This window comes from Thalassophryne amazonica, chromosome 7, assembly GCF_902500255.1.
Source record: "Thalassophryne amazonica chromosome 7, fThaAma1.1, whole genome shotgun sequence".
Lineage (NCBI taxonomy): Eukaryota > Metazoa > Chordata > Actinopteri > Batrachoidiformes > Batrachoididae > Thalassophryne > Thalassophryne amazonica.
The window spans coordinates 64,385,746-64,401,424 of NC_047109.1; the positions used below are offsets into that span (position 1 = coordinate 64,385,746).

The 15,679-nt window shown below is 40.5% G+C and overlaps 1 protein-coding gene across 2 annotated transcripts in view; it reads right to left on the minus strand.

The window, feature by feature from the left end:
• Window positions 1-407: 407 nt before the first annotated feature.
• Window positions 408-15,679, minus strand: part of crppa (CDP-L-ribitol pyrophosphorylase A) — a 125,154-nt gene continuing 109,882 nt past the window's right edge. Inside the window, exon 10 of one of the 2 annotated variants that reach the window (XM_034174330.1) lies at window positions 408-681. In XM_034174330.1, coding sequence (XP_034030221.1) covers window positions 577-681 — 105 coding nt within the window. In that variant the 3' untranslated portion in view covers window positions 408-576. The remainder of the gene's footprint in view (window positions 682-15,679) is intronic. The other variant, XM_034174332.1, reaches the window with a different exon arrangement.

Sequence of the window (15,679 nt, forward strand, 5' to 3'; positions counted from 1 at the left end):
TACGGAGGCAAATGTACATGTTTACCTCTGTAGAGATCCTCCCCACGATACTAGGCACTTCTGTTCAGTATAACCAGAAGTGGACTACTGTGATTTTAGCATGCCCCATGCCATCACATTATGTAACCGGTTAACCCCTAACTCTTTGCATTCTAAATCAATACACAAAATTAAATTAATTTTCTCCCGAGTGATAAGATGAACCCCACTTCTAAAAACTTCGAAAAATTTCAAACTTCCCTTTTAAAGCAGACAATCTGAACTACAAGTTCATACTCATTATTTTCTGTTCACTCTACAATGCTGGGATAAGATAAAGTAAAAACACTTAATATCCAAACATATAAGTAACTGGAGAACAGATGTAGCATTCTCAACCATTCTCCCCACTTCACCAGCAAAATGTATTTTCCACTCATTTGCACTATCCAGCCAAACTGCCATAGGTTTGGACAGGTAGATCAATCAGACAGATTAGCAGTTTTGGTATCACTCTGAGAAGGAACCATTCCTTCAGAAACTTCACCCCCAGTAGTGAGTCACAGCATGAGGATTTCCTCGTGATGCTGCTTTTCGTCATGTTTGAAGAAGCTGTCCCACCAGGGCAGGGCTCCTCTCCCGGATCAAGGCTGACGTGATCTCAGCGACTCTCGACACCGACGTCTCCCAATGCTTGGCATCCTGACAAGAGGAGGAGGAAGAAGGGGAGCAACAGGAGAGGTGATTTATTAAAGACTACAAAATTACACTCAGACACGATAGCAGCACTCATCAGGCTCACACAAGATTCCGTGAGGTTCAGTAGTCAGATTGTACGACAGCACGCAAGGACACAGCCACGCACTCTCACATTTGTTCACATTTATCTGTTCCCTCGCTAGTCACGATGCCGCTGGAACACTTATGAAGTGCTTGCAACATCCATGGCTTCACTTTAGCACACGGAGAAAGAGCATTAGCTGCCACTTTCATTAAACATAATCATTACTGCCAAACGCCATGGATGCTCAAACTCCTGCGACTAGGTTACTCGTGAGACAGAAACTGACTGTCCAATCAAGAAACAGAAGGGATTTTCTAAAAGTGGAAAAGAATAATGGAATGACCTGAGACATTTCACCATTTTTATTGAAACAGATCTTCCTGAAATCCTCTAAAGCCTGTGAGCAGTTCGCTTTCATTAAGATTTACAGTTCATGAGACTGACCAGATATACGTAAAACCACACGTAGGACAAAATTAGACCATACATTCTGCTCCGTCTGTTTCTTTTAAAGGCAAACTCCACTGTTGTGGTTGAGATTTCTTTCTGCTTCATCTTTTTTGTGTGTGTTTTTTGCCCTAGACCAACTGCAAAGCACGTTTAATGGTTTTCACTTGCTTGCCTCCATTCCTTCAGTGAGAGCGACTCCCTTCTTTGGTTTAGTTTCTTGATGAAGCCTATGACCTGTTTTCCACTCTTCAGAGGCCCCACAGTTGCAGCAGCTTTACATTTTGTTTTAACCATTGAGTTGTTTTTCACACAAATTTATGTTTTACACTCTATGTGGCCTTTAGCATGACTGGACTTTAAAGATTTTCATAAAGCTTTTTATTTAATAAAATACTTGATAAGTACATTCTTGAAAATAAACTTTGAGAACCACAGTCCTAAACTGCCTACTGCATCTGTTTCTCTTGTCTTGCATGTGATGTGAGTCAGAGCTCTATTGAGCTGAGTATTCCATTAACTTTAACTAGTAATGACTTCATGACTTTCTTTGCTAACAAAATTTTAACTATTAGAGAAGAAATTACTCATAACCATCCCAAAGACGTATCGTTATCTTTGGCTGCTTTCAGTGATGCCGGTATTTGGTTAGACTCTTTCTCTCCGATTGTTCTGTCTGAGTTATTTTCATTAGTTACTTCATCCAAACCATCAACATGTTTATTAGACCCCATTCCTACCAGGCTGCTCAAGGAAGCCCTACCATTATTTAATGCTTCGATCTTAAATATGATCAATCTATCTTTGTTAGTTGGCTATGTACCACAGGCTTTTAAGGTGGCAGTAATTAAACCATTACTTAAAAAGCCATCACTTGACCCAGCTATCTTAGCTAATTATAGGCCAATCTCCAACCTTCCTTTTCTCTCAAAATTCTTAAAAGGGTAGTTGTAAAACAGCTAACTGATCATCTGCAGAGGAATGGTCTATTTGAAGAGTTTCAGTCAGGTTTTAGAATTCATCATAGTACAGAAACAGCATTAGTGAAGGTTACAAATGATCTTCTTATGGCCTCGGACAGTGGACTCATCTCTGTGCTTGTTCTGTTAGACCTCAGTGCTGCTTTTGATACTGTTGACCATAAAATTTTATTACAGAGATTAGAGCATGCCATAGGTATTAAAGGCACTGCGCTGCGGTGGTTTGAATCATATTTGTCTAATAGATTACAATTTGTTCATGTAAATGGGGAATCTTCTTCACAGACTAAAGTTAATTATGGAGTTCCACAAGGTTCTGTGCTAGGACCAATTTTATTTACTTTATACATGCTTCCCTTAGGCAGTATTATTAGACGGTATTGCTTAAATTTTCATTGTTACGCAGATGATACCCAGCTTTATCTATCCATGAAGCCAGAGGACACACACCAATTAGCTAAACTGCAGGATTGTCTTACAGACATAAAGACATGGATGACCTCTAATTTCCTGCTTTTAAACTCAGATAAAACTGAAGTTATTGTACTTGGCCCCACAAATCTTAGAAACATGGTGTCTAACCAGATCCTTACTCTGGATGGCATTACCCTGACCTCTAGTAATACTGTGAGAAATCTTGGAGTCATTTTTGATCAGGATATGTCATCAAAGCGCATATTAAACAAATATGTAGGACTGCTTTTTTGCATTTACGCAATATCTCTAAATCAGAAAGGTCTTGTCTCAGAGTGATGCTGAAAAACTAATTCATGCATTTATTTCCTCTAGGCTGGATTATTGTAATTCATTATTATCACGTTGTCCTAAAAGTTCCCTAAAAAGCCTTCAGTTAATTCAAAATGCTGCAGCTAGAGTACTGACGGGGACTAGAAGGAGAGAGCATATCTCACCCATATTGGCCTCTCTTCATTGGCTTCCTGTTAATTCTAGAATAGAATTTAAAATTCTTCTTCTTACTTATAAGGTTTTGAATAATCAGGTCCCATCTTATCTTAGGGACCTCGTAGTACCATATCACCCCAATAGAGCGCTTCGCTCTCAGACTGCAGGCTTACTTGTAGTTCCTAGGGTTTGTAAGAGTAGAATGGGAGGCAGAGCCTTCAGCTTTCAGGCTCCTCTCCTGTGGAACCAGCTCCCAATTCAGATCAGGGAGACAGACACCCTCTCTACTTTTAAGATTAGGCTTAAAACTTTCCTTTTTGCTAAAGCTTATAGTTAGGGCTGGATCAGGTGACCCTGAACCATCCCTTAGTTATGCTGCTATAGACGTAGACTGCTGGGGGGTTCCCATGATGCACTGTTTCTTTCTCTTTTTGCTCTGTATGCACCACTCTGCATTTAATCATTAGTGATCGATCTCTGCTCCCCTCCACAGCATGTCTTTTTCCCGGTTCTCTCCCTCAGCCCCAACCAGTCCCAGCAGAAGACTGCCCCTCCCTGAGCCTGGTTCTGCTGGAGGTTTCTTCCTGTTAAAAGGGAGTTTTTCCTTCCCACTGTAGCCAAGTGCTTGCTCACAGGGGGTCGTTTTGACCGTTGGGGTTTTACATAATTATTGTATGGCCTTGCCTTACAATATAAAGCGCCTTGGGGCAACTGTTTGTTGTGATTTGGCGCTATATTAAAAAAAATGATTGATTGATTGATTGATTGATATTTCTGACATTCACTTAAACTTCTCAAGTTCACCCAAGATCAAAAATTCACAGCACTAACAGGACATATTTGATAATATGTGTAAGTCGCAGACATGAACAAGTGAAGCTCTTCAGCATCTCACCATGTCATTTAGGTTCTTCAGGCTTTCAGGCTTCAGGCTTCAGGGGAGCATTAGCATGGCTAAAACCTTTCATACCCCCCGAATTACAGCCTTCTTAACCCCCTGCCACTTTAAGCATTTTTTTTCTTAATGTAGATGTAAATTAATATTCAAACTTTGCAGCTAGTGGACAGCAGGGCTGTACAATATGGCCAAATTATCATATCTCAATATTGTCATATCAATATAATATACAATATGACTATGATTTGACACAAAGTGCAGCAACAGTGAAAATTAAACATTCTAAAACAAAACAGTAATAATACCACACTCATTTTACACTCATCATAAGGTTAGGATACTGTGCCCTCCAAAAGTATTGGAACACTTGAAATTTCATACATTTTAATTTGTTTATGCCATTTAAAATACAAGAAATACAAGAAATGCAAAACAAAAAATATAAAAAATAAAAATTTCTGAAATTATCTTCCTCAAACTCAAACTGAAAGCAAATCTGTAAAACCTGACAATACCTATAAATAATAATCAGTTTTATTGCCAATTTCTTCAGATAAGTCAGGATGGAAAATTGAACATTTTCAAGTCACTGAATATGTCTTGGACTTTATTTACGTCAATTATGAAGAAATACAAAAGTTTCTTTCACCAAAACATTTAAACATCAAATTTAGGTTTGCATCTCAGATGTAATTTCTGGCAAATTGTAGCTGAACTATCAGGTCTTCTTTTTACAAAAATCCTCCTCTACACCACTTCATCAGGAACATGTATTTTATATTTTTAATTACTTTATATCAAGTTGTAGAGATTTGCTTTCAGTTTGAGTTTAAGAAAGATAACTTGGTTTCAGGGCAGCTCGTGGACCACCTTACTGAGAATAATCTTTTTGAGCCACTGCAGTCTGTTTTTAGAAAATACCACTCCACAGAGACAGCGCTCACTGAAGTAGTGAATGACCTTCTGCGAGCAATGGATTCAGACACCACTACAGTTTTGGTGCTATTAGATCTTAGTGCTGCATTTGATACCATGGATCATCATATTTTACTTGATTGGCTGAAGAATCATTTTGAGATTACTGGAAGTGCCCTTGCGTGGTTGACGCCATACCTGACCAGTGGTTCTCACTGTGTTTTGTACAATAACACTACCTCTAACCTTAATGACATGAAGTTTGGGGTTCCACAGGGATCTGTCTTAGGCCCCCTGCTTTTCTCCCTTTATGTAGCACCCCTTGGACATATAATGCGGCGTTTTGGGATTGCCTTTCATTGCTATGCTCATGATACTCAATTGTACATGCCAATAACTGCTGGTAATCTCATCCACATAAAATCCTTAGATTGCCTTGCATCAGTGAGAAGCTGGATGTCTAGTGACTTCCTACTTTTAACATCGTATACGACGGCAAAGACCAAGCTTTACTAAATTATAAATAACTTTTTAATGATATGAGATAGAAACTTACTTTTTTTGCTGAAAAGTTAACTCCACGGACTTTCGAGCCAGCCATCGGCCATCTTTGTACTCCTCATAGAAGCTGTGTGATGACGTGCGCAATGTGAGTGTCAAATCGGAATTGGTTCACCGTCACATGGTTTTCCAAAATCCAATTATAGGGCAGATTTACCGCACGTGAAAAGCCAAAGATCGTTTTCAGGAGTGATGTGTTACTAGTTGGCCCGTCTGAATAGTCCCCTGGGTGCTCCAATGAGTACATACTATTAGTACATACTCAGTGTGCCCTGCGCCATTACGCACAGCAATCACTGAAAGCAGGAGCAGACGGAGAGCCTCTGATGACAATCTCACGTGCTCAAACAAAGAGTGTGTAACTATCAGGATTGCTCCATCAGTTTGCATGTGAATGTTACTGGATAACTCTGTTGCTTTCTCTGCGTAAAGAACTGTTTACCATATCAATGAACAAGAAAACGCATAGACCATTTTGTATATATTGTTCAAAATGTGCATTTGTGTTTACTGTTTCAACCTTTTTGTTGTACAGCCTTTCACACAAGACCTCAAATTACCTTTATAAAGTGTCAAAACAGTTGTTTATTATAGTTTGCTGTGTGTTTTGAATAAATGTGTGTGGAAAATTATTTTTCGCTTTATTTTTTCCTTGCCTATTTTTGATTGTAAACCTTTATTACACTTATAAAACACAACAAAAACATATATATTCTGAAAGCACAGGTTGTGCTGAAAAAAGAGACATAAAACTTGAGAGCTGTTAACAGCAATAATAAAACATTTATACCAGGCGAGTGAACTGTCCAAAAAATGCCCTCGGACCCCAGAGGGTTAAACTCTGATAAGACTGAAATGATGGTTCTTGGTTTGATGGTTCAGATTTCAGGGGAGTCCAGTGCAACCCTGGCCTAAGCTCTAGCTCCACCCATGCCCGGAAGTGTTTAATATTTGACATTTCCTGTTTCACTGTGGACTCAAAATTTGGCACTTCCTGTTTCAGTCTCAACAAATTTTCATGAGATTCCACAAGATCTTGGCTCGTGGGATCCAGGAAGTGTTCGACATTTGACATTTTCTGTTTCACTGTGGACTCAAAATCTGGCACTTCCTCTTTGGAACTCCCTGTATCATGAGTGAGCTTTGCGTCGCTGCGTGTCGTTTCGGTGGTATTATAATAATAATATAGCCTTTATTTTCATTGTACATGTGCACAAACAATGAAATCTGTCCTCTGCATTTAACCCATCCTAATTACAGTTAGACACAATCCAGCCGGTGGGCAACCACAGTCCGGCGCCCGGGGACCAACTCCAGATGTAGAAACGCTGCCTTGATCAGAAGCAGAGAAAGGAGCAGACCTGAAATAAGCATGTTTTTGATATAATCTGTGTATAACATTAAGGACACGTATACATCTCAACCCGGCTACGTCATACCCCCATTCTAAATATTCCCTATGTTTTAGCATTAGACTCACAGTTTGACCTTGCTCTCTGACCTTGATCACTGTCTGTTTTGTCTCAAAACTGAATAACATTGTTGCTGGCTGACCTTCAATAATATCACTAAGTTTGATCCAAACTGGATCAAAGCTGATTAAGTTATACCATTTGCAAGTGCACACAGATGGCCAGGACTGAAAACAATAACCTTCACATTAGTCCACACGGCTGTAATTAACCATTAAATAACTTAACAAGAAAACTCTAAATGTTCATTTGTTCATGACTGCCCAATGTGATGATACCCCCCTTCTCCCCTCTTTCTGTTCAACATGACTCAGACAAAAAGTTTTTGTTTATGGATCGTTGTTCAGATCAAAGTGTAATATAAAGATGTTACCTTGGATGCCAAGAACTAATGAAAACTAATATTAGTTCTGAAGCTCTGAATCTGATTTCATTGTGACCCAGGAATTTGAACTAAGACCTCCCACACAACCTCATACTAACCCTCTTCTGAGACAAGCTACAGGAGTGAGGTGAGCCGCCTGGCCACGTGGTGCACGGACAACAATCTCCACCTGAACGTGGAGAAGATGGAGGAGATTGTCGTGGACTTCAGGAGAAAGCTCGCTCAGCATGCTCCACAAACCATCAATGGTGCTGAAGTGGAGCGGGTGAGCAGGGTCCTGGGTATACACGTCTCCCAAGACCTGTCCTGGAACATCAACACCACATCTCTGGCCAAAAAAGCCCAACAGCGACTCTACTTCCTGCAGAAACTGAGGAAAGTAAGAGCCCCGACCCCCATCATGTACTCCTTCTACAGGGGTACCATCGAGAGCATCCTGACCAGCAGCATCACTGTGTGGTACGGTGCCTGCACCATATCCTGCTGCAAGACCCTGCAGCGCACTGTGAAAGCAGCTGGGAAGATCATCGGTGTCCCTCTCCCCTCTCTGCTGGACACCTACCACACCCGCCTCACCTGCAAAGCCACCAGGATCACAGGTGACCCCACCCACCCAACTCACAGTCTTTTTACCCTTCTGCCGTCGGGGAGGAGATTGCAGAGTATCCGGGCCAAAACCAGCAGGCTCAAAGACAGTTTCCTCCACCAGGCAGTCAGGATGCTCAACTCCCTCCTTTCTCTGCCCTCACTCGCCCCCCCACTGACCCTGCATGCCCACGCACACCTCACTTTATCCTCCCCCATTGCACTATTGCATCCACATCAGGACCGCCTGTACTGATACTGGTACATTAGTATGCAGTCATTGCACTATCATCAGCATACTGCCACTTGCACCACTGTATTACACTGTTATCCATTGCACTTAATGTCATACTGTTTAAAATAGTACACTTTTGCCATTTGCACAACAGCATCATACTGTTATACTTACACGACCTACACTGTTTAATATTTTTTTTTATTTTATTTTGTAAATCAGTAATATTTAAGGTAAATTTTTTTACTTAGCATAGTAGTAGTTTTTATTCTATACTCTGCACCGTGGGCCTGAGAGGACTGAAATTTCATCTGTGCTGTATGTCAAGCATGTATAGCATATTTGACAATAAAGCTGACTTTGACTTTGAGATGATCTCTCTGTGTTTTGTTTTCAAGCTGTAAACTTCGATGCAACAAAATAAGGCATACCCAGAACAAGAAAAAGTTACAGGTCCTTGACTGGCCACTTGAGGTTGGTTTGAGAAAGGAGCAGTTTCCCACCGAAGCACGTTAAAACGTCCAACTTTACAGCACAAATAAAGCCTGGCACACACACAAAAAAGTTTTGGTCTCAATAGGGCAGCACAGTCTCATTTGAACCCTGCGTGATATCGCTGGATTTCACCACTTAATGGGAATAGCCGCTCCTGTTGTACAATACATACACAGGCATAACTTAAGGAAAAATGGTGTACTGTTTGTTTTTGGCAGCAATCACCAAATCAGTCACAAAAAGTGCAGGGTTTTTTTTTTTTTCAGTTCCCGGTGGAGAAGGGGAAACGAGGCAAATGGGAGAGGTCGCGTCGATAAGTGTTAGCCTACACAGCTGACCAGAATAGCTACGGTCTCTTGCCTGCTAAACCACCTCAACACATTTGTGCACATAAACAAACCGCAACAGATGTCCATCCACTTTCCACCGCATCATCACTTTTTCTTTGTTTTCACTTTGTTTGTGTGTAATTTCCCCAAAATCTCAGAGAAAAAGCAGTGCTTCTGTCCCCGGAAGTAGAGAAATTACATCATATGCGTCATATTTTGCTCCTTTAGCGCCCGCCCTCAAAGAGAGGGCGCTGCCCAATAGCCAGTTTCTCCCTCCATGACAACTGTACCAGTGGGTAAATTATTTTCAAACTCCTTAGTATAAGACATTTTAAGACATTAAGTTAAGCATATTTAAGGCAATGACCGCTTTGAGTGACAGCTCATGTGTTATTACTAAATCAAGAGTTCAGAGAGCCCAGCTAGCTGTGGCTGGTAACTCTCGGAGGACTGTTCCTGTCTTTTTTAAGCATGTTATGACAAATATCTGTAATAATGTGGCTTGTTGGGTGGCTAATTGCCCAAACAGCTCATCTAAGACATCTGTACTCCAGTATTCCCATTGAGTGAAATTATCATGTGATTTAATTTTGGATGCTAATGGTGTTAGCATTGTCAGCAGCTATCAGTAGCTTCATGTTACGTCTAGTTAACACATGATTACTTAAGAAATAAGTGGGTCATACTTTTTAATGCCCAGACCAAAGCCACACATTATAAGAACCATCGCCCAGTCCCCATAAATATGATATAATAAAAATCCGAACCCAGGTTAGCCTGTTTGCTTAGCTTGTTTGGTAACCCAGGGTATGTTCAGGCTTCATGTGTCCCACACGGGTCAAGCAGGGTCTCAACCACACCTCTTAATCCAAATATGGGTTGGCTGTGATGTAGGCAGAGTAAGCACTGCCAACATGGCGACACCCAGAGCAGCAGTTTTTGGGCTTCAAAATGGGTCTTCCGGGTGTCTATAGCAAACCCATGGGTGACGTCATGCAGCTTTGTGCAGTATATATACAGTCTAGAGTAATTTCTTGCAACAACACATTTCAACAGCAATTATGTAATATTGGGGAAATTTAAGATCACTTAATATGTTTATGAAGGTTTTTCACAATGCTTTAGAAACAAAGAAATATTACAATGAACTAGAAATGTGTGAGCAAGATGACAAAATGACAATTCTCCCCACTCTGCCAAAATCTCCCAAAATTTCCTGTATAATTTCCTGTATTGTATTGTATTTTATTGGGAGCATGGCCCAAGCAGAGGGTCACCCCTTTGAGTCTGGTCTGCTTGAGGTTTCTTCCTCAAATCATCTAGGGGAGTTTTTTCTTACCACTGTCACCTGTGTGTTTGCTCTAGGGGTTGGTAAGGTTAGATGTTACTTGTGTGAAGTAAAGTACACAAGTAAAGTCTAGCCTTACAACCCCCCAGAGCAAGCACACAGGTGACAGTGGTAAGGAAAAACTCCCTCCGATGATTTGAGTAAGAAACCTCAAGCAGACCAGACTCAATAATAATAATAATAATAATAATAACAGAATCCTGGCTTGCCACAGTAAACAGCATTAAATACAGCACACTGAGTCTCTTTACAGAAGGGTCCTCACACATTCAAGCATTCAATTATCATTCATATGTCATTGGTCAAATTTTATACCATAGCACACTGTGACTAAAATTAAAATTGTTAAAGATCACAGATTAAAATTCTAAGCCAATGGTACATTAAGAGTGTCTTTCATTTGATAAACAGCACATCAATAGTAGCACTGAGAAGCTGAGAGAGACAGCAAGAGAGGGAAATAGGGGACCAGCCACAGGTAGTGGCAAATCAATGAAAATATGTAATAAATATGTAATGACATTCTGATGCTGATTTCACCAGTGATTAAAGTACATTGTTTTCAATATAAGTCCATTATGTCTTTAGAGTGCTGGTTGCACAGGTGTTTAAATACACTGCAACAGATAGCACTTCTGATTGTAACTTATTGAACAGAATGACCCCCTCATAGCAAAAGAGGGGTGAAAGGGGTGACCCCCTGCTTGGGCCATGCTACCGACACAATTTACAAAACAATTCAGAAAACAAATATACAGGAAATATTGCCGGTGCACAGGATGGGAGGGTTTCTGGAACAGACACCACACCCATCTCTGGATGGAGCCACACCTCAAACAGAGAGAAAAAAACAGAATCAGGCATCAGAAAGACAACAAATACAGTATAATTTGTCAGCATTAAGCAACAGGAAAAACAGAAGAAATACTAAGGTGATCGCCGGCCACTAGCCCTAAGATTCACTAAAAGACCCAGTTGAAGCCACGGCCTGCTCCGTTACCTAATAAAATTAATTTAAGAGTAAAAAGCATGGTACCATGCTATGCCAGCCATACGAAAGGGAAAATAAGTGCGTCTTAAGTCTGGACTTGAAAGTCTCTATAGAATCTGACTGTTTTATTGACACTGGAAGATCATTCCACAGAACAGGAGCATGATAACAGAAAGTGACCCGCAGCCTTTTTATTCACCCTAGGGACACAAAGTAGTCCTGCACCCTGAGAACACAAAGCCTGGGCCGGTACGTAGGGTTTCATTAGGTCAGCTAAGTAGGGAGTTGCCAGTCCGTGAACAATTTTTATAGGCTTGTAGCAGAACCTTAAAATCTGATCTCACAGGGACAGGAAGCCAGTGAAGAGATGCCAAAATGGGTGTAATGTGGTCAAACTTTCTGCTTCATGTCAAACGTCTGGCAGCAGCATTTTGATTTTAGATTCACACACAGACTGACAGATGGATGGACAAACACAGTGATTCATACCCCCCCCCCCCTCCCCCCCCAAAAAAAACTTTCAAATACTGTTCCTGTTACAACTGTGACTCTGCTTTAATAAAGCTGGATCTGAATTTATTATCTAGAGAAGAAAACTCAGATCTCACATCCACTCTCTTGTGCACCTTATAACCTAGCTTTAACAGGCCAAGTTGGACACGGAGGAGAATGTGACGAGGTGCGAGAGCGATGAGCGTGGAATCAAGCCTGACCATGGTTAATGGGAGCAGGAGACCAGGGATCCAGAAGTCCTGGAGCACAGCTCACTAATCAGAACCAGCGCAGTGGGAGTCAGATGACATGGATTTTCCACACCGACTGAGTGAAGAGTGAACCAATGCAAAATGCAAGAGAGGGCAGATCAGCAGCTACAGCCTCGCACTGATTAAAGCAACAAAGGAGAAAAGAAAAAGGCACAATGAAATCTGCATTGGATAGCTTTGAATGGGCTCCAAAGACATTGATGTCAACATCTACACTACGTTCCTAAAATGCTTTTTGATATACAGTATAATTGGCCAGACCTTTGAAGAACGAAAGAAAAGCACACAAAAGAAAAGCGACACTTTCCTCTTTTTCTTTTCTAAGTGCCCAAATCATCATTGTGTGGCTCACTCATTGGTATGGGCCAAGGACGAGACCGAACATAGTTAGAAGCACAGTTCTGTCCACAAATCATCAGTAATACACATACCATAGGTTTTCAGTGATTATTCAGGAGTTCTGAACAAGAAATCAAAGGAAATCTGATTGCATCTTTCCATTGTTTACACCATATGCCCAGTCACATCAAAGCATTCCTCCAATTGTTATCTAAAAGCAATTACGTCTTCACACGGAAAGTATTTGAGATGTTGCATGTGTTTGGAGGAGTCAGAGGACTGTGGGGATGATAAATGTGATGAGCACGATCAATGGTCGATTACCACCCAAGTGTTGTGATGAGAGGCGTGGGAACGTCACGAGAAGACTGGCCGTCTTGGGCATATTGAAGACAGCTACAACCATCAAACCACAGCTAATGACTCTATTACAGAGGTCTGTTTTCTTACAGCCAGAACAAAAAAAAAAAACACTTTGTGTGCACACAGATGCACAAGAAAACAAGAAAAAACTAAAAGGAGTCAAGATCACCAAGGAGGATCAAAGTTTTAAGCCCGTCAAAGCCATAGCACAGAATTATTTCCACTCCAGATATGTGGTCTCTGAAATATGAATCATGCTTCATAAATTAACATTATTAAATATAGTAGTTGCTTGCACAGTGGAACACCAATGCGCCTTGGGCTCCTCATTGACTCATGGCACGGCTTTAAGTTGTCACAACTGCCACTCAGACTTCAAATGTGGTCAAGAAAAAAAGCATGACAAATGGAATGATTTAACAACAAACTTTGAGCACAGATTCATTTGCATATTTAACTGCTTTCAGCCTCAAAGCAGCATGACAAGTGTAATGAAATTGCAAAAAGGCTGACAGATGCTCAGTGACTCATTGACAGGAGTGGGCACATCTTTCAACTTGGGCCGTGATCCATCATTTCACTGAGGACCACGCAGGATCAACACAGCAACTTCATAAAATGAAGCATCAAGAAATAGCAATGCATCTGATGGGACAAACATGAGGGCTGAATCATCTCAAGTAATCAAATTTAAGAAAAACGTCCCACCTAACAATCTCAGATTTGCCTGAAAAAATTCCAGTTGGCCATTTTAAAGGAACATTTTATTAATATCTAGAAAACTATATTATATATATACAGTATATATATATATGGCTCACAATATGCTAAACTGTTATGAAAGTGTAACACAAAGGTCAATTTTTCAAGTTACATGTTTTTATTGCAAACTAGTTTGAAATTGTAGTACACATAAATTTCTTTCATAAACCACAAAGCTCAAGATAACTCATTAACTATTAACTTTAAAAATTTAACTTTTCCATTATGGAAAAGTGAAATTAAGAAGAGTATGGACCCTTGCAGATGTTATTTTTGACGGACAATTCTCAGGTTGTTTTCAACTTGTTATAATTTCTTAATACGCGTATCTTTTATACAAATTGACGATGTATATCGGAGAATACGTATTTCAAAGTAGAATGCCCATATAAGTGTAAATGTTAGCTATAGTTTATGCGACTTTTAACCATCTATATCTCCCACTTGGTTTTGACAGATGGCATAACATCCGCAAGGGTCATTTGTAATTTAATTTTTTTGTACTTAAAATTGACTCAAGGGCCTGTTATTTACTTTTAATTTTTCATTTCATGGGTTTTCTATTGACTAACGCACAATTCAATTGCCTTGAGATTGGTCTGAAAAAAAATGACCTGGTTGAAAAAGTGAGGTCCAATCGTTTTCAATTTTTCTTTATTTTATGAGCAACGAAATACACTCAAATTATGCATACTATATATACATTAGTCACATTAGTGTTAACAATAACAAACATTTCTATTCAACAATCCATATTTAATAAACACATTCATGAAGTACCTCAGGTGTAATATAACGGTTTAGCATATTGTGAGCCATATATATATATATATATATATATATATATATATACACACACACACACACACACACACACACACACACACACACACACACACACACACACACACACACACACACACACAGAGTCATCAGATATAACAGCATGTACGAAATCCAAAATACCTTTTTTAAGCATAGCAAGTTTCTATTATTTTTATAACCATGACAACTGATGGTGCCTCTTATTTTCTCAGAGTGAATTTTTGAATGTACATGATGAATGTGGTTTCTAAAACAAAACACTGTTTTCAAGATATGGAGCTTAAATTTCCAAATCAAATTCCAAGTATTCATTCAATATAATTATTGTAAAGACTGGTTTTCTTATAAACTGAAAATAAATATTTTTTAACAGTGAAAAGTAGAACTACGAGGTCTATTAGAAAAGTATCCGACCTTTGGCCAGGGAAAAAAAAAACTGGCTTACCTGGAGGGTTGCAAACCTAATCACCCTCGAAGTACACTCCTTGGGACTCCACACACTTCTCCCACAGATGTCGCCACTGTTGGAAGCATTCCAAAAACGCCTCTTTCGGGATGGCGCCCAGCTCCGCCGTTGTTGCAGCCATGATGTCCTCCCTCATCTCAAAACGCGTTCCTTTTAATGGTCTTTTAATTTTTGGGAACAGCCAGAAGTTGCAAGGGGCCATGTCAGGAGAGTATGGAGCCTGTGGAACCACAGGAGTTTGGTTTTTAGACAATAAGTCTGAATCAAGTTGGAGGAATGAGCTGGAACATTGTCGTGGTGGAGACGCCAATTTCCTGTGGCCCACAACTCCGGTCTCTTGCGCCGTACAGCTTCACAGAGGCGACGGAGGACATCCCTGTAATACTCCTTCGTTACTGTTTGACCCTGTGGTGCGTACTCGTGGTGTACCACACCGCAGGAGTAAAAAAAAACAAAAAAACAGTCAGCATTACCTTAACGTTGCTGCGCACTTGGCGCGCCTTCTTCGGTCGTGGTGACGTGGAATGCTTCCACTGTGACAACTGGAATTTTGTTTCCGGGTCGTACCCGTACACCCAGGACTCATCGCCGGTCACTCGACGGTCCTGCATCACCACAGCGTTCACTTTGGAAATGATCTCGTCATTTCGGCACGTCGATGGTCGGCCGGAGCGCGGCGCGCTCTCCACCGTTACGCGTCCGTCTTTAAACCGGTTGTACCACTCCTTAATCTGTGTGGTGCTCATAGCTTCATCCCCGAAAGCCGTCTTTATCTTTTGAATGGTTTCCACTTGGCTGTCACCAAGTTTCTGGCAAAATTTGATGCAATAGCTCTGCTCCAATCGTTCCGCCA